The sequence below is a fragment of the Onychostoma macrolepis genome, chromosome 14, assembly GCF_012432095.1.
Source record: "Onychostoma macrolepis isolate SWU-2019 chromosome 14, ASM1243209v1, whole genome shotgun sequence".
NCBI classification, from domain to species: Eukaryota; Metazoa; Chordata; class Actinopteri; order Cypriniformes; family Cyprinidae; genus Onychostoma; species Onychostoma macrolepis.
In genome coordinates, this window is record NC_081168.1 from 47,059 (window position 1) to 66,681 (window position 19,623).

Genomic DNA, 19,623 nt, shown 5'->3' on the forward strand with positions numbered 1-19,623 from the left:
AACATTTGCTATTTTTGTACATTATTATATTATTATTATTATTAAATACTTTATTAATCTTTCACAGGAAATTATATTGGTACAGCAGCAACCACAATTCAGTCCATGCACACAGACATATTGTCAGTCCTTTGTCGTGTGTCGTGTGTTCCCCTTCTGTCATTCACTTCGCCGTTGTATCGACACTAGGGGTCGCTCTTGGGAGCCCAAACACCTCTGACATCTTTGAGAAAGGCCCAATGAAATTGGGTGTGCAGAATTTGCATAGCTGGCCACACCTGGATATCCGGGTATAAATAGGCTAGCGTAGCATCTGCTCACTCATTCTGTTTTTCGGAGCCGATGCAGCGTCTCTTCGTGAGAAGCAGCACTCATTACCTCTTGATCTCCTCGTCATTGGATCTACGGCACTGGCAGCAGTCTCTCCCTCTTATACACAGATAAGTGTCGTGAGAGTACCCCTGGGTGCTTCAGCGGCGATCTATAAGAGCAAATTTCTTCTAAAAGAGCAATTTCTCTAAAAGAGCTTCACGGGCAGAACTGTGTGTGTCGACAAACATACCTTTCCGTCCGTGTTCTTCTGGTGCGGGTTCATATCTCTCCTAAACAACCGGCGTGAGTGCTGTGTTAAGTGTTGGGTCATGCTCCCACTGAAACAGTGCTTGTAGATGGTTTATGTCCCGCTTGCTTAATCTCTCATTTGGCGCTTGCAAAGAAGATAAGCTGTCTCTCGCAGCATCGGAGTGCGGGCTTGAGCCATCAGAAAATCCTGGGTCTGAGGGTGTTGAACTGGGCCCTTCACAAACTCCCATTCAAAATATTGACCCTCAAACACATGCTAACATGTGTCAGAAACCGAGATTGGTTTGCGGCAATAGACCTGAAGAACACGTACATTCATGTCTTGATCCTTCCGAGGCTCAGGCCGTTCTACGGGTTGCCTTCGAAGGGCGGGCATATAAGTATGAGGTTCCTCCCTTTCGGGCTGTCCCTGTCTCATCGCATCTTTACGAAGATCGCAGAGGCTGCCCTTGCCCCTCTCAGGGAAGTGGGTATTCGCATTCTCAATAACCTCGACGACTGACTGTTCCTGGCTCACTCACAAGAATTGGTTTGTGCACACAGGGACATGATCCTCGACCACCTAGCCCGATTGGGACTTCAGGTCAACTGGGAAAAGAGCAAAACTCTCCCTTGTACAGAGTATCTCTTTTCTCAGAGTGGATTCGGTTACGATGACTGCACGCCTCTCAGGATCGTGCTTAGTCGGTGCTGAAATGCTTGGCGGCTCTCAAGCAGAGAACAGTGGTCCCTCTCAAAAACTTCAGAGGCTCCTGGGGCGTCTGGCGTCCTCAGCCGTGGTCACGCCGCTGGGGCTGATGCATATGACACCACTTCAGCACTGGCTTTGAACCCGTGTTCTGAAATGGGCATGGCGTCAAAGCTCACACCGTGTGAACATCACACCATTGTGTCACCGTACCTTCAGTCCTGGGGAGGACATCTCTCTTCTACAGGCAGGAATGCCCTTAGAACAGGTGTCCAGATGCATTGTTATTACAACAGATGCTTCCAAGATAGGTTGGAGCGCCGTGTGCAACGGGCATGCAGCATCAGGGGTCTGGACAGGCCTCCTCGACTGCATTGGCATATCAATTGCCTCGAGTTGTTGACAGTGCTTTTTCGACCCTTGATCCAAGGCAAACACGTGTTGGTCCGTACGGACAACACAGCGACGGTTGCATACATCAACCACCAGGCTGGTGTTCGCTCCTATTGCATGTCATAACTCGCCCGCCATCTCTTACTTTGGAGCCAGCACAGACCCAGGTCTCTGCATGCCACTCATATCCCAGGCGACCTCAATCGTGTAGCGGATCTCCTCTCGCAACAGGTCTTGCTCAGGGACAAATGGAGGCTTCACCCCCAAACGGTTCAGCTGATTTGGAATTGGTTTGGCCAGGCACAGGTAGACCTGTTGCCTCGTCGGAATCGACCCATTGCCAGTCGTGGTACTCCCTGACCAAGGCTCCCCTCAGCACGGATACACTGGCTCACAGCTGGCCCAGGGGTCTACTCAAGTATGCGTTTCCCCCAGTCAAGTCAAGTCATCTTTATTTATATAGCGCTTTTAACAATACAGATTGTGTCAAAGCACTTAACAGTATCAAATTGGAGGATAGAGTGTCAGTAATGTATATTGATAAGATTAAACACTCAATTTTCATTACTGTGCAATGAAGTGAGCCTCATTGCACAGAAAATGTGCAAAGTCAGGGAGGATGGAGAGCAGCTCCTGCTTGTGGCCCCTCATTGGCCCAACCGGACCTGGTTCTTGGAACTCGTGCTTATGGCATTAACTCCTCCCTGGCAAATCCCCCTGAGGAGGAACCTTCTTTCTCAGGGAAGGGGCACAATTTGGCATCCACGCCCGGATCTCTGGAACCTTTATGTTTGGTCCCTGGATGCGACCAGGAGGAACTCAGACACCTGTCACCAGCAATGGTGAATACCATTACTCAGCCCAGGGCCTCCTCGACGAGGCAGTTGTATGACCGCATTTTCGTAAATTGGTGTTCTTCCCAGGGGATGAACCCTCAGAGATGTGGTATTGGGTCTGTGCTCTCCTTCCTCCAGGGAGGCCTGGACAGGCACCTGTCTGCCTCAACACTTAAGGTGTATGTGGCTGCTGTTGCGGTTAACCATGACATGGTGGAAGGCAAATCGGTGGGGAAGCACGATCTGATTATCAGATTCCTCAGAGGCGCCCGTAGGTTGAACCCTCCGAGGCCACGCCTCATTCCCTCTTGGGATCTCACTATCGCCTTACAGGACTTATAGGAAGATCCGTTTGAGCCCCTTCAGTCAGTTGAGTTCAGTGCCCTCTCTATGAAGACGGCCCTCCTGACTGCACTCATTTCTGTCAAGAGGGTGGGGGATCTCCAAGCCCTCTCCGTTAATGAATCATGCCTGGAGTTCAGGCCGGCAGACTCTCATGTTGTCCTGAGACCTCGGCCTGGATATGTGCCAAGGTTCCCACCACTCCTTTCAGGGACCAGGTGGTAACATTGCAAGCTATTCCCTTTTAAGAAGGGGACCCCGACCTGTCTTTGTTGTGCCCAGTGCGAGCCCTACGCACATACTAGAGCACGCTCACAAAATGGCGGTCACAACAACACCCCGTCATGTCATTGCTGCCATTCATGAGCCAAGTCAAGTCGCCGTTGATCGTCACGAATCATGGCAAGTCACAGCTGATCTTCACAAGCTAAGTCAAGCCACCGTTGATCGTCACGAGTCAAGCCAAGTCAAAGCTGATCTTCACGACTCAAACCAAGTCAAAGCTGATCTTCACAAGCTAAGTCAAGTCACCGTTGATTGTCACGAATCAAGCCAAGTCAAAGCTGATCTTCACGAGTCAAACCAAGTCAAAGCTGATCTTCACAAGCTAAGTCAAGTCACCGTTGATCTTCATGAATCAAGACAAGTCACAGCTGATCTTCACAAGCTAAGTCAAGTCACCGTTGATCGTCACGAATCAAGCCAAGTCACAGCTGATCTTCACAAGCTAAGTCAAGTCACCGTTGATCGTCACGAATCAAGCCAAGTCACAGCTGATCTTCACAAGCTAAGTCAAGTCACCGTTGATCATCACGAATCAAGTCAAGTCACCGTTGATCTTCACGAATCAAGCCAAGTCAAAGCTGATCTTCACAAGCTAAGTCAAGTCACCGTTGATCGTCACGAATCAAGCCAAGTCACAGCTGATCTTCACAAGCTAAGTCAAGTCACCGTTGATCTTCATGAATCAAGCCAAGTCACAGCTGATCTTCACAAGCTAAGTCAAGTCACCGTTGATCGTCACGAATCAAGCCAAGTCACAGCTGATCTTCACAAGCTAAGTCAAGTCACCGTTGATCATCACGAATCAAGTCAAGTCACCGTTGATCTTCACGAATCAAGCCAAGTCAAAGCTGATCTTCAAGAACTAAGTCAAGTCACGGTTGATGTCAGAGAGTCGAGCCAAGTCACAGTTGGTTGTCATCAACCGAGTCACGTCTCAGCTGATAATCCAGAGTCCCTTCACGTCTCAGCTGATCTCCCAAAGTCAAGTCATGTCACGGCTGTCCGTCCAGAGTCACAGCACGTCACGGCTGTCCGTCCAGAGTCACAGCACGTCACGGCTGTCCGTCCAGAGTCACGTCATGTCACGGCTGTCCGTCCAGAGTCACGTCACATCACAGCTGTCCGTCCAGAGTCACGTCACGTCTCAGCTGCCCGTCCAGAGTCACGTCACGTCTCAGCTGACCCCCTAAGGTCAAGTCACGTCTCAGCTGTTCGTCCAGAGTCACAGCAGCACGTCTCAGCTGTTCGTCTAGAGTCACAGCAGCACGTCTCAGCTGTTCGTCCAGAGTCACAGCGTCACGTCTCCGCTGACCTTCCAGAGTCACAGCGTCACGTCTCCGCTGACCTTCCAGAGTCGGGTCACGTCCAGGCTGACACACCCAGATCATCAAGGTCAGTCTTTCATTATCCCAGTCTGATATCCAGTGTGAGGGATTCACCGCTGGTGTCTGCACGCACAGCTGGTATCCCCAAACCCAATCACTCTAGCCCTCCTGTTCCTGAACTAATACAATACAATACAATACAATTTTATTTATATAGCACAGTTTAAAAACAACCAAAGTTGACCAAAGTGCTTTACAACACTATACAGACTATAGGCAGAATTAAATACAGCTATAAAACTCAGATATTCACAGAATATACACAGGCTATAAGAATGTGTGGCACTCCAAACACAAGGACAGAGACAATTTATCATGGAATATCAAACGCCAATGAGAAAAAATAGGTCTTTAATGTGGATTTAAAAACCGACAAGGTTGGAGCAGTTCTGATATGAAAGGGGAGACTATTCCAAAGTTTTGGGCCGACAACAAAAAAGGCACGGTCACCTCTCGTTTTTAGTCTTGTCCTAGGAACATGCAATAGATCAGAATTAGTGGATCTGAGAGATCTCGACAAAGTATGAGGCTGTAACAACTCAGTTAAGTACAATGGGGCCAGATTGTGAAGAGATTTAAAGACAAACAATAGAATTTTAAAATCAATTCTGTACTTTACTGGAAGCCAATGAAGTTAAATTAAAACCGGTGTAATACTATCGTATTTGTGCTTTCCAGTAAGAAGCCGAGCTGCTGCGTTCTGGACTAACTGCAGACGAGAGACACAGGACTGAGAAACACCAATGTACAGAGAATTACAGTAGTCAAGCCTAGATGTAACAAATGCGTGCATTATGATTTCAAACATCCGTGATGATAGAAATGATTTCATTTTGGAGAGAAGCCGGATATGATAAAAACAGGACTTAACAACAGAACTTATCTGCTTATCAAATTTGAGGTTATTGTCAAACCAAACACCCAAGCTTCTGACACAAGTAGTACTGTATGGTGACAGAGAAGTAGTTTCAAGATCATATACAGTGAGGAAAATAAGTATTTGAACACCCTGCTATTTTGCAAGTTCTCCCACTTAGAAATCATGGAGGGGTCTGAAATTGTCATCGTAGGTGCATGTCCACTGTGAGAGACATAATCTAAAAAAATCCAGAAATCACAATGTATGATTTTTAACTATTTATTTGTATGATACAGCTGCAAATAAGTATTTGAACACCTGTCTATCAGCTAGAATTCTGACCCTCAAAGACCTGTTAGTCTGCCTTTAAAATGTCCACCTCCACTCCATTTATTATCCTAAATTAGATGCACCTGTTTGAGGTCGTTAGCTGCATAAAGACACCTGTCCACCCCATACAATCAGTAAGAATCCAACTACTAACATGGCCAAGACCAAAGAGCTGTCCAAAGACACTAGAGACAAAATTGTACACCTCCACAAGGCTGGAAAGGGCTAAGGGAAATTGTCAAGCAGCTTGGTGAAAAAGGTCCACTGTTGGAGCAATCATTAGAAAATGGAAGAAGCTAAACATGACTGTCAATCTCCCTCGGACTGGGGCTCCATGCAAGATCTCACCTCGTGGGGTCTCAATGATCCTAAGAAAGGTGAGAAATCAGCCCAGAACTACACGGGAGGAGCTGGTCAATGACCTGAAAAGAGCTGGGACCACCGTTTCCAAGGTTACTGTTGGTAATACACTAAGACGTCATGGTTTGAAATCATGCATGGCACGGAAGGTTCCCCTGCTTAAACCAGCACATGTCCAGGCCCGACTTAAGTTTGCCAATGACCATTTGGATGATCCAGAGGAGTCATGGGAGAAAGTCATGTGGTCAGATGAGACCAAAATAGAACTTTTTGGTCATAATTCCACTAAACGTGTTTGGAGGAAGAAGAATGATGAGTACCATCCCAAGAACACCATCCCTACTGTGTAGCATCATGCTTTGGGGGTGTTTTTCTGCACATGGGACAGGGCGACTGCACTGTATTAAGGAGAGGATGACCGGTATGTATTGCGAGATTTTGGGGAACAACCTCCTTCCTTCAGTTAGAGCATTGAAGATGGGTCGAGGCTGGGTCTTCCAACATGACAATGACCCGAAGCACACAGCCAGGATAACCAAGGAGTGGCTCTGTAAGAAGCATATCAAGGTTCTGGCGTTGCCTAGCCAGTCTCCAGACCTAAACCCAATAGAGAATCTTTGGAAGGAGCTCAAACTCCGTGTTTCTCAGCGACAGGCCAGAAACCTGACTGATCTAGAGAAGATCTGTGTGGAGGAGTGGGCCAAAATCCCTCCTGCAGTGTGTGCAAACCTGGTGAAAAACTACAGGAAACGTTTGACCTCAGTAATTGCAAACAAAGGCTGCTGTACCAAATATTAACATTGATTTTCTCAGGTGTTCAAATACTTATTTGCAGCTGTATCATACAAATAAATAGTTAAAAAATCATACATTGTGATTTCTGGATTTTTTTTTAGATTATGTCTCTCACAGTGGACATGCACCTCGATGACAATTTCAGACCCCTCCATGATTTCTAAGTGGGAGAACTTGCAAAATAGCAGGGTGTACAAATACTTATTTTCCTCACTGTACACTTTTATCATTGGGACCAAACATGATGAATTCAGTTTTACTCTCATTGAGACAAAAAAAAATTGTTGCAAGCCAAAGTTTCAGTTCTTCCAGGCAATCCAAATTGGGCTTAATGCCATGTTTATTGCCACGCTTTAAGGGGATGTAGATTTGGGTGTCATCTGCATATAGATGGAAAGAGACCCCGTGCTTGTTAAAAATAAGCCCTAAAGGAAGCATATAAAGTGAGAACAATACTGGACCAAGAATCGATCCTTGAGGTACACCAGATTTTAAATGCATCTCAGAGGAGAAATGGTGCCCAATGTTGACGACATATCTCCTATTGGTAAGATATGACCTAAGCCACTGTAATTCCCCTGTCTGAAACGCTTCCCCTGATGGGGATCGCATTTTGGTGTGTTTGGGCTGCATACACCACCACAGAACTCCCAGAGGTGGCGGCGTCCACTATGATGTCTCTAGAGGTGGCGGCTGACGCTGCAGAACCTCCTGAGGTAGTGGCGCTCACTGCTGTGTTCCCTGAAGTGATGGTGCCAGCTGCAGTTTCTCCAGAGGTGACGGTACATGCTGCAGAACCTCCCGATGCGGTGGTGCTCACTTCAGCTCCTCGTATGGTGGTGGCGCCCAGCAATGAACTCTCAGCCTGTTGTGTTGCGGTCGAAGAGACCATTACTGAACTCTCCCTGTGTCCTGTGTTGACCACTGTAGAACCTCCAGAGGTGGCGGCAACCACCGCAGAACCTCCAGAGGTGTCAGCGGTATCTGTCAATGAACTCTCATTCTGTTGTGTTACGGTCGAAGAGACCATTACTGAACACTCCCTGTGTCTACCACTGTAGAACCTCCAGAGGTGTCGGCAACCGCCGCAGAACCTCCAGAGGTGTCAGCGGTATCAGGCTCAAGCCCCGTCTGGTCCGCCCTGGTGGGCTCAAGCCCCGTCTGGTCCGCCCTGGTGGGCTCAAGTCCCGTCTGCTTCGTCCTGGTGGGCTCCGGTCTCGTCTGCCCCATCGGCTCCGCCCTGGTGGGCTCCGGTCTCGTCTGCTCCACCCTGGTGGACTCCAGTCCCGCCGGCTCCGCCCAGGTTTCCTGCTGTGCTGGCTCTACCTCGATCCCAGACCACTTCACTTCCACATGGACCTGGCCCTCCATCCCTCCCCTCCGCTCCACCTCCCTCCTGAATTATAGACTGTGTGGAGCGTCTGGAAGCCGCTCTTTGGGGGTCTCTGTCACGAATCCAGTATATGCACTTCCGTTCGTTCACCACCAGAGGTCACTCGCTCATCATATTGACTTTCACACCACACATCACATGGACTGCATTTCCCATCAGCCATCTCACCAATCACACGCACACAGCTGTCACCAATCACTCATTGCACTAATCACACGCACACCTGATCACACAGCATCACTAATCACACACACTATTTCAACCCTGGACATTCTCTCCCTCGTGGCCGAGTATTGTATGCATTATCGCTGCTCTACAGAGCCCCGATAGTTTTCCTTGCCTTGCCTTGCCTTGCCTCGCCTTTGTTGGATTGTGTTTTCCCCTTCCTGGACTGTCGCTGACGTTTTGGTTTACCTCTCCTGTCTCACCCCTTTGGATACTGTTCGCTGATCGCCGACCCACGCTTGCCTCTGTTTACTCTTTGTCGCGCCCACGTTATACCTGTTTGCCCCTGTTTGACCCTGCCTGTTATTACCATGTCTCTTGCCAATAAAAGTCTGCAAATGGATCCGCACGCCTCTCGTCTCGTCAGCCCTGTTACAGTTACGGAGTCAGTAACAGCACATGAGTGAAACGCAGCGCGGCGGTCCGAGTCCAGCTCCAGCACGAGATCCAGCACCGCTACCGAGGAAACAGGAGACCGGTTGAGTACACTTGAATTGCTTTTAAATGTTTAACTTTTGATTATAAAATGTTTGTTAAATTAGTTTAAATGTTGGCAGTATACATGTTAAAACGGAATAAAATATGCTGTATTAAGAAATGTTCTCATCTGAAATAAAGATCGTAAACAAGTTGTTGTGTATTAATTTTAGTGCTGCAATAAAAAGCCTTAAATCCACCATTGAGAAATGGAAGCTTTTGCCTTTATCTTTAATCGGCCGTGTTAATGCTATAAAGATGGTGGTCCTTCCAAGGTTTTTATATCTCTTTCAGAATCTACCCATTTATCTTACGAAATCATTTTTTAAAAATCTAGATTCTATTATTTTCCCTTTTATTTGGAGTTTTAAGACTCATCGTATCTCTAAGGCACACTTACAAAAATCTAAAGAGATGGGGGGGCTGGCAATGCCAGTTTTTCAACATTATTATTGGGCCGCAAACATAAGGGCTTTGATGTACTGGAGTATTGATTCGCCCAGTTTGAATGGGAATTCAGATTTTCCTACATGGATTCACATGGAATCTCATTCTGTAAACAAGAGCTCTCTCCCTGCCTTATTACTTGCCAGTTTAAACGCCCCTTTAAAGAGCATTTCTAAAAATTTTGTAGTACATAGCTCTTTAAGAATATTGAAACAAATTATGAAATTTCTTGGTATTACACAGCCTTCTCTATACTCCCCCATCTGTAATAATCACAATTTTACACCTGCTCTGAGCGATAGAATCTTTCAATTGTGGAATAATAAGGGTCTTTCTTCATTTAACAAACTATATACTGATGGTCGCTTTGCCTCTTTCGATCACCTTCTAAGTAAATTTGGTCTTTCTCACTCTCATTTTTATCGCTACTTGCAGACTCGGCATTATGTTCAGCAAGCTTTTTCCGATTACAGGATCCAGCAGGAAGAACAGGTTCTATAAACTAGTGCAACAAGCACCGGATACTAGGCATAAGGTTTAGCAATTTGTTTCCCTCTTCTCATCGCAGTTAAACATTTCTTCTGATTATCTTAAGGTAGCATGGGAAAGGGATGCTGGCATCAACTTATCTAGCGACTTCTGGTCTGAAATCCTGCAGAGAATTCATAGCTGCTCTATCAATGCAAGACTTCAATTAATTCAGTTTAAAATTGTACACAGGCTGCACTATTCTAAAGTCAAACTCCACAATATATACCCAGCAGTGTCTCCAGTTTGTGATCGATGTCAGGGCGCAGAGGGAACGTTGTCTCATTCTTTTTGGTTCTGCCCTAAACTTCATAGGTATTGGCAGGATATATTTTCTTGGTACTCTGCGGCATATAACCAGGCTTTCTTGCCTGAAGTGGAATTGGCCATCTTTGGTTACTCTGACACAGTTTCATCTTTGTCTTATTATTTGCAGTTGGCACTAATGTTGGGCATGGTGGTGGCCAAGAGAATCATATTGAGGGAGTGGAAATCCACTGCTCCCCCATGTTTTCAGAGGTGGCTTGCGGAGATGGCCTCTGTCATACACCTTGAGAAATTACGGTTTAATGAATCAAAGTCTCTTATAAAGTTTTCTAAGATCTGGGGTCCCTTCCTCCAACAGCTAAATAACAGTAGTACTTAATTTTTTGTAATTTTTTTTTTTTATATATATATATATATATTTGTGATATAGTGGTTTCCATGCGGATTTCATCTCCCCTTTTGTTTTTTTCCCCTCTGTGTTTTATCTTTCTCCTTTGTAACTATTCTAGGCACTTATGTCATTTGTAATGTAGCCTGCCCTTTTTTATTTTTTATTTTTTATTTTTTTTTTTATTATTATTATAATTATTATTTTTTTTATGTGCTTTGTTTTGTGTTCTTGGTATGTTGTTGTTAAATGTTGTTGTTATAAAACTAATAAAAAGCAATATGAAAAAAAAAAACAAGTTGTCGTGTATTTTACAAAGTTTATGATTACTTTTATAGGTTTTTTTAGAGTGTAAGTTTGATTTGAGTCAAAATGATGTAGTAATTATTATATACTAATAGGTTCACTTTAGAATACTGTTTCAGGTTCTAAGTAATTCCTGTGGAATTATCTGATAATTTTTTATTAATTACTAAAGGGTTCACTATATTCTCACTTTAGAATAGGCCTACTGTTTCAGGTTCGAAATAAGTCCTGCAGAATTATTTGATAATTCTTTATTAATGTCACAGATCAGTCAGGCCCTTCACTCCACCAATCACAGCGTTCCACATCTCCGGAGTTCTAATCACGCACACCTGCACCTGATCACAGCCTCATTATCACTCACTACAAAGGATCCTCACACACTCACTTCACTGTCCGATCTCGTCTTGCAACGTGGACTCAGACATCGCAGTATCCTGAAATCAACGAGCATATCCTTCCAAGAAACTAATTACTTACCTTGTTTGACTTACCTCCTGTATTCTTCCTCATTGTGTCGTCCCCTCTCTGTAGAAGCTCCGTATTTGAAGTGTGTGTGTGCATCCCTGGATTCCCACGTCTCGTCTGCCAGTATCCCTGGAGAAAAGAGAAGCGATCACCAGTGTGTCACGACTACCAGTATTGTTCACCACAAGATATCTACTCACCTCTCAAGATTGCTATACTCACCTGTTGTGCTTCACCTGTGTAAATAAACCACTTGTTATTCACCTCTCACCTTCGTGTCCGAGTCTATCATAACAGAAGATCGGACCGACACCGTCACACAGGATGAGCACGCCGGACCCCTTTCAGGAGCTGGTAGATTCCCTCAAGAAGCTGTTATTGCAACCACCTACACCAACGGCACCACCAGCTCCACCACCACCACCACAACCGAACACCACCATGAGCACTCCTTCACCGATCGTTTTCGCCAGTCCTATAGCCCGACCAGCGCCCTTCTCTGGTTCGGCGGAGGAATGCGCTGGCTTCATTCTCTAATGTACCCTAACAATAAATCTCCATCCCCATGTCTTCACCACAGACCAATCGAAAATTGCATATGTGGTCACCTCTCTCACCGGTCCTGCTCTGAAATGGGCAGAAACAATCCTGAACCAGGTTGGACCCGCCACTCATACCTTTGCCAACTTCATTCATCACTGTCGCCTGGGGATTCAACGGTTGGAGAACAGTTGTATCGACTCCGTCAGGGTCCCAACACCATTCACCAATATGCCTTACAATTCCGAACCCTGGCGGCCGCCAGTGGTTGGAACGAGCCCTCGCTCATCACGGTCTTCAGACAGGGACTCAATCCTCGCCTACGTCTGCATCTCAGTGCGTATGACGATAATTATGGCTTGGAGAAATTTATCCAACTCGCTATCCGTTGTTCAAATCACATACAGTCCTGCCCTCCGGATCCATCTGTTGCCATCGCAAATCCTCCTCTTCCTCGCCGACCAGAGACAGATGACCCTCCAGAACCCATGCAAACAAATTCCACCCGTTTACCACTGACAGAACGGCAACGACGAATCTCCCAAAGATTGTGCCTCTACTGCGGAGATGATGGACACCGAGTGCTTGAGTGCCCCTTACGACCATCACGGCTCTTGGTGAGTTCAGTCCTCACTCACTTGCCTAAACTCAAACCTCTTTCCACACAAGCCCTGCTTATTGCCTGCTCCAATGTGCTTACAGTCACCGTCCTCCTCGACTCTGGCTCCGCGGGGAACTTCATCTCGGGGAAGCTCATCCAGCAGCTCCGCATCCCTACCTCCGACACCCCGAAAAGTTATGAGGCATAATCCATAACTGGTCAATCTCTCACAAGGAATACCATTCATCTCTGCACCGAGCCGTTACAACTTCAGATTGGCCAACTACACAGGGAGACTCTTCAATTGCTGGTTCTGGAGGGTTCAACAGTGGACATCATTTTGGGTCGACCGTGGCTGGTGCAGCACGATCCACATCTGTCTTGGAGGACAGGAGAGGTCCTAAAGTGGGGTGATAAGTGTTTCCCTCAGTTTTTCCCCAACCTGCCTCAACCAGAGCAACGAGAGACACCGCAGATAACTATTGGCACCACCTCCATTGAAAGTCCGCAAGAAAACCTATCCGTCGACATCCCTTCATGTTATTCCCACTTTAGTGACGTCTTCTGTCCGAAGAGGGCTGCCCAGCTACCTCCACACCGGCCATGGGACTGCGCGATCGATCTCGTTCCGGGTGAGCCAGTACCACAAGGAAAGATTTACCCCCTTTCACCACCGGAACAAAAGGCCATGGAGGAGTATATTGCGGAGGCTCTACACCAAGGATACATCGTACCATCTACCTCCCCTGCTGCTTCCAGCTTCTTCTTCGTGGCAAAGAAGGACGGCAGCCTACGCCCTTGCATTGATTACCGGAAACTCAATGAAATCACCGTCAAGTACCAGTATCCCCTTCCCCTTGTCCCAGCAGCCCTAGAACAACTGCGCGGCGCCACCATCTTCACTAAGTTGGACCTCCGCAGCGCTTACAACCTCATCCGCATAAGAAAAGGAGATGAATGGAAGACTGCCTTCATTACCCCTACCGGCCATTACGAATACCGGGTGATGCCGTATGGGCTTGTCAACGCCCCTTCAGTCTTCCAGGGGTTTATGCATGAGGTGCTCCGGAAGTTCCTGAATCGCTTCATGGTAGTATACATAGATGACATCCTCATCTACTCCCGGAGCCTGGCCGACCATCGCCATCACGTTGCGGAGGTCCTTCAGAAACTCCGCCAATACCAACTATATCTCAAAGCCGAAAAATGCACCTTCCACCAATCCTCTGTACACTTCCTCGGTTATATCATAGACCACCGTGGCGTCCGCATGGACAAGGGGAAGGTGGGAGCAGTCACCTCCTAGCCAGTCCCCATCAATATCAAAGAACTCCAAGGATTCCTCGGATTTTCTAATTTCTATCGTCGATTCATCCCCAACTACAGTACCACCACTAGCCCACTCACAGACCTGCTGAAAGGGAAGACCAAGACTCTCACATGGAACCTGTAAGCCCAAAGGGCTTTTGAAGACCTCAAACTAGCCTTCACAAACGCACCACTCCTTACTCACCCAGACCCTGAAGTACCTTTCATTGTGGAAGTGGACGCATCCACCACGGGTGTAGGAGCCGTCCTATCGCAGCAGCAGGGGAAGCCTCCCAGACTCCATCCATGCGCCTACTTCTCCAAAAAGCTCAGCCCAGCGGAAAGGAATTATGATATCAGGAATCGGGAACTATTGGCGGTGAAGCTAGCCCTTGAGGAGTGGAGGCACTGGCTGGAGGGGGCAAAACATCCCTTCCTAGTCCTTACTGATCACAAAAACCTACAGTACATTCGTGAAGCCAAACGACTCAACCCAAGGCAGGCCAGATGGGCTTTATTCTTTACCCGCTTCCATTTCAAGATCTCCTACTGACCCGGAACAAAGAATATCAAAGCAGACGCTTTATCTAGAATCCATACTCCCGAGAACAACAATCCAGAACCTGAAAACATCCTACCCCCAACCATCATCACCAGCCCAATACAGTGGACCTCTCCACCAGTCGCCTCCTCCACACCTCCCGCAAATCCGCCGGGCTGTCCCCCAAACCTCCAGTATGTACCTAGGACCCAACGGACTCCACTAATCCACTCCACCCACACATCACTTGGTACTGGCCACCCAGGGGCCAACGCAACTCTCTCGCTGCTGAGAAATCGCTTCTGGTGGCCCAACATGGCCAGGGACGTCAGAAGGTTTGTGCGAGGCTGCCCGGACTGTGCCATCTCCAAAAGCTCCCGTCATCTACCAGCAGGCAAACTTCACCCATTACCCATACCTCAACGTCCGTGGTCACACCTAGGAGTGGACTTCATAACTGATCTACCGGCATCCAACGGAAACACATGCATATTTGTCATCATTGACCGATTCTCCAAATCCTGTCGCCTCATCCCTCTCACCGGCCTTCCAACTGCTCTTCAAACAGCCGAACTCTTGTTCAACCACGTATTTCGATTATGGCATCCCCGAAGACATTGTATCCGATAGAGGACCCCAATTCATCTCCCGAGTCTGGAAAGCCTTCTTCTTCCTCCTAGGTGTGACCGTCAGTCTCTCATCCGGATACCACCCACAGTCCAATGGGCAGACCAAGCGCAAAATCCAGGAGATAGGGCATTTCGTGAGAACCTTCTGCCATAGCCGCCAGAACTCCTGGAACCAGTACCTAGGCTGGGCCGAGTACGCCCAAAATTCGCTACGACAACAATCCACTGGACTTACCCCCTTTCAGTGCGTACTCGGTTTCCAGCCTCCCCTGTTTCCCTGGTCAGGTGAACCATCCAACGTCCCCGCCATCGATCACTGGTTCCGGGAGAGCGAGAGAGTCTGGGACGCAGCACACCATCAGCTCCAACAGGCAGTGCGCAGACAAAGAGTGACAGCCGACACCCGAAGATCAGACAACCCAAACTACCAACCAGGGGAAAAGGTCTGGCTGTCAACCAGGGACATCAGGCTGCGCCTGCCTTGTAAGAAACTCAGTCCCAGATTCGTTGGCCCCTTCACCATATTGGAAGGTATCAACCCTGTCACCTACAAACTCCAACTACCACCTCACTACAAGATTCACCCTACGTTCCATGTCTCACTACTTAAACCCTTCTCTCCACCTCTCTCCACAGGGCCTGACTTGGATGAAGAGACCCCTCTCCCACAAATCCTAGACGAAGGTGCAGTCTATCAGGTGAAGGAAGTCCTGGAATCCCGGCGTCGTGGTGGAAAGCTAGAATACCTTGTTGACTGGGAGGGCTACGGCCCCGAGGAACGCTCCTGGGTAGCCAGAGATGACATCTTAGACCCAACTCTACTCGAGGAGTTCCATGCAGCACACCCTGATCGCCCAGCACCCCGAGGCAGGGGCAGACCACCACGACGCCGAGGTGGAGAGGGGGGTACTGTCACAGATCAGTCAGGCCCTTCACTCCACCAATCGCAGCGTTCCACATCTCCGGAGTTCTAATCATGCACACCTGCACCTGATCACAGCCTCATTATCACTCACTACAAAGGATCCTCACACACTCACTTCACTGTCCGATCTCGTCTTGCAATGTGGACTCAGACATCGCAGTATCCTGAAATCAACGATCATATCCTTCCAAGAAACGAATTACTTACCTTGTTTGACTTACCTCCTGTATTCTTCCTCATTGTGTCGTCCCCTCTCTGTAGAAGCTCCGTATTTGAAGTGTGTGTGTGCATCCCTGGATTCCCACGTCTCGTCTGCCAGTATCCCTGGAGATACTGTGTGTCACGACTACCAGTATTGTTCACCACAAGATATCTACTCACCTCTCAAGATTGCTATACTCACCTGTTGTGCTTCACCTGTGTAAATAAACCACTTGTTATTCACCTCTCACCTTCGTGTCCGAGTCTATCATAACAATTAATTTCTAATAGGTCACCTGTATTTTCACTTTACCTCAGTCCTTGCCTGATTTCTTACAAAACACACTCACAAAACAATTCACTACACAGGCAAAGCCTCTATAAAATGTATTGCATTTATTAATATTGCATTTTCATACTACTACTACTACTGTTAATAACATATATATGAAAGGGTTACAGCTCAATGTAATTGTGTATGACTGTGCAGTAGTAGTTACTTAGTTATTTTTCTTGAACCTTAACTAGTAGATCATTAATAGTAGTTATTCAGGAGGTATGACAGAATACATTAGTTATTGATTAGCTAACTGTTACTTAACACAATCATAAAATTATATTACATACTGATTAGTTGGGGGGGGGTGCATTATTAATGCAACAAACTTAAAAGTTTAAGTGCATTTTTGTCACATAGAAAAGCACTTGAAAATCATTGATTTTGAGCTAGACTGCTGGAAAGTTACTGTTAATAAATTTGGTTATCATTTCCTCACCTTCATTTCGTTCCAAACCTGAATGACTTACTTTCTTCTGTTGTACACAAAAGAAGATTTTGTAGAATGTTAACAAACCATTTTGGTTACCCTTGATTTCTACTGTATGGACAAGAATTTCTTGAATTTCTCAAATTATGTTCCACAGAAGAAAGAAATTCATACAGGTTTGGAATAACATGATGAGTATATAATGACAATTTTCATTTTTGGGTGACTATCCGTTTAATAACTTCATTATTTGTAAATAATAAACACCTATTTTATGCTCTCTCTCGTTTTCGGTTTCGATCGGCCCACTACTCGAATGGAATGTCCCGGTGTTCCCGATGGCCAGGCGATCGCAGGCCCCCCAGACCTCTGGGCCCTATGCACTCTGTCACTCTTTTCCCCCCACTAGCGACGCCACGGCTTCAGTGTCACATGATCTTCAGAAATCATTCTAATATGCTGATTTATTATGAGTGTTGAAACTGTTATGCTGCTTCATATTGTTTTTTGGAACATGTGATACTTTTTTCTTTGATTCTTTGATGAATACAAAGTTCAAAAGAGTTGCATTTGCTCAGAATATAAATATAAATCAAACTACGTATTCATTTAACACATCCCTCCTGAATAAAAGTATTCATTTCTTTAAAAAAAAAAAAAAGAAAGAAGAAATTACTGACCAAAAACTTTTGAATAGCATTGTATATTGTAACACAAAATTATTTTTTAAATAAATGCTGTTCTTTTTAACTTTTTATTAATCAAAGAATCCTAAAAAAATATCACAGATCCCCCCAAAAAATATGAAGCAGCACAACGTTTTCCAATATTGATTATAAATCAGCATATTAGAATGATTTCTGAAGGATCATGTGACACTGAAGACTGGAGTAATGATGCTGAAAATTCAGCTTTGATCACAGAAATCTATTATATTTTAAAGTACATTAAATTAGAAAACTTGCAATAATATTTCACAAATAATAGTTTTTTTCTGTATTTTTGATCAGTTAGATACAGCCTTGATGAGCAGAAGAAACTTCTTTAAAAAAACATTAAAAATTTTACTGATCCCAAACTTTTGGCAGTGTATATTTGTTTGAAAAATAGGTTTGTTAAATCTCGGGTATTTAAGTCATTTTAAGATAAATAACATTCTGTGCTAACAAATTGGAATGAGGTGGTTGTTTTACAACAAGGTGGACACATTTCTGGTCATAACAGAAGACATGCTGGTGAAGAAGTGACAGGTACAGGAAAAAAGGGAGAGACAGAGATGTTGAGGAAAATGAAGAAAAGGGAAGTGAAGGTGCAGTTCAAGAGAGAACCTTTAATTATTTTCCACAGCCCCAGACTAAAGATTTAGACCTATTTATGCGATTCCATACAAATAATAGGGTTGTCTGTGGTTTCAGAATTTGTTCTGGGTGTATAGGACGGTCTGGATAAGTGTGAGATTTCCCGGCCTGAAGCTGTCTGTCCCAGTCTGGCGCTGCCCCTCACATCTCAGTCTTAGATGGCCATATTGTCATGATGATTTTTATTCAATGCCTTGCAGATTTTCCCAGTGGTGGTGTTTAGTTTGAGGTGCATCTCACCAGTCGGTCCAGGTTTGTTCCCGATGCGGTGGTGGGTTTCTCCTCAGCGCTGTAGGTCCTGAAGGCTCTCTTGCCATCTCTCTCTCTGGGTGAGCGTTTATTTCTGGCTGGAGTTGGCCGAGGGATCCCACAGCCCTGAAAGACCTGAAACCAACACAAGCACACAAAAACGTCACATTAGTTGAATGCATAACCAGTCTCATGGAAAGATAAATACACGTACTGTAGGAATGTTTTAACACACAGTCCAGCTGCATTCAACTTCAGTGCAACTCTGTTCTCAAGCTGGACATGCTTTAGCAAACAGGGCAGCAAATAAGATCGGATAAAAACTGATTTGAAACAGTCACTTTGTCATGTTCAGTGTAGACACACTGTTACTTTTAAATCCAGTTATACTGTATGTTGTTATCCCTTACAGATTGTGATGGCCCACGAGGTGGCCACACATTAGAGAATGGTAATGTGTGCTTACGGGCGTACACATACACGTACCCACACATGTCAGTGTATTTTTATTTCCATATTGATTGAGTTAAATCCGGCTGATAACAAAACCTTTAAATCATATTCTTAATTTTGTATTTCAGATAAGACGCAAATTCTGTTTATCTGTCATCTCAACACTTTATTAAATCACAGTACATGGTAGCTAATTGGAGTGCACACAATTTAGTTTGCTCTTCTGTGTATTTGTTTGTTAATACCGTTTCTTTGAGTTGAGGTTGCCGTGCAGTGGGCACTGTGGAAAGGTGTGGAGGTTCTCAAGCTTTCGGCATTGGGTCCCGGATATCTAAAGGACCGTCGTGCTGCTTCCACCTCTCTTTAGTTCTGCCGGCCGGCACCAACAGACAGATGAAGCAGGGGGAGAACCAATATGGTTTAAATTTAAGACTGCTGGTTTACTTCTTTCTTTAATAGTATTTTGTTTGGTTTTATTTAAGATTCATATTTAATCTTTGTTTCAAGTATTTAAGAAGTTTGTTATTGTACTCTGTAGTTTGTGGTTTCTTGTTTCCCTCCTTTTGTGAGTAATGTGGACTAGTCCAATTGTATAAATGTGGTTTTGTTGTGTCATTTGGCGTGAGTTCAGTTTGGTTAGCACAAGTCTTTGTTTAGTGTTGATTATTTCTTTAATAGGCCTAGTTATTTGATTTGT

The 19,623-nt window shown here is 45.7% G+C and overlaps 1 protein-coding gene across 2 annotated transcripts in view; it reads right to left on the minus strand.

Moving 5' to 3' along the window:
- gpc2 (glypican 2) overlaps positions 1-19,623 on the minus strand; it is a 50,140-nt gene that overhangs the window by 3,050 nt on the left and 27,467 nt on the right. For both annotated transcript variants that reach the window (XM_058798321.1, XM_058798322.1), the window contains one exon: positions 18,465-18,608. In XM_058798321.1, the coding sequence (XP_058654304.1) occupies positions 18,465-18,608 (144 nt within the window). The remainder of the gene's footprint in view (positions 1-18,464; positions 18,609-19,623) is intronic.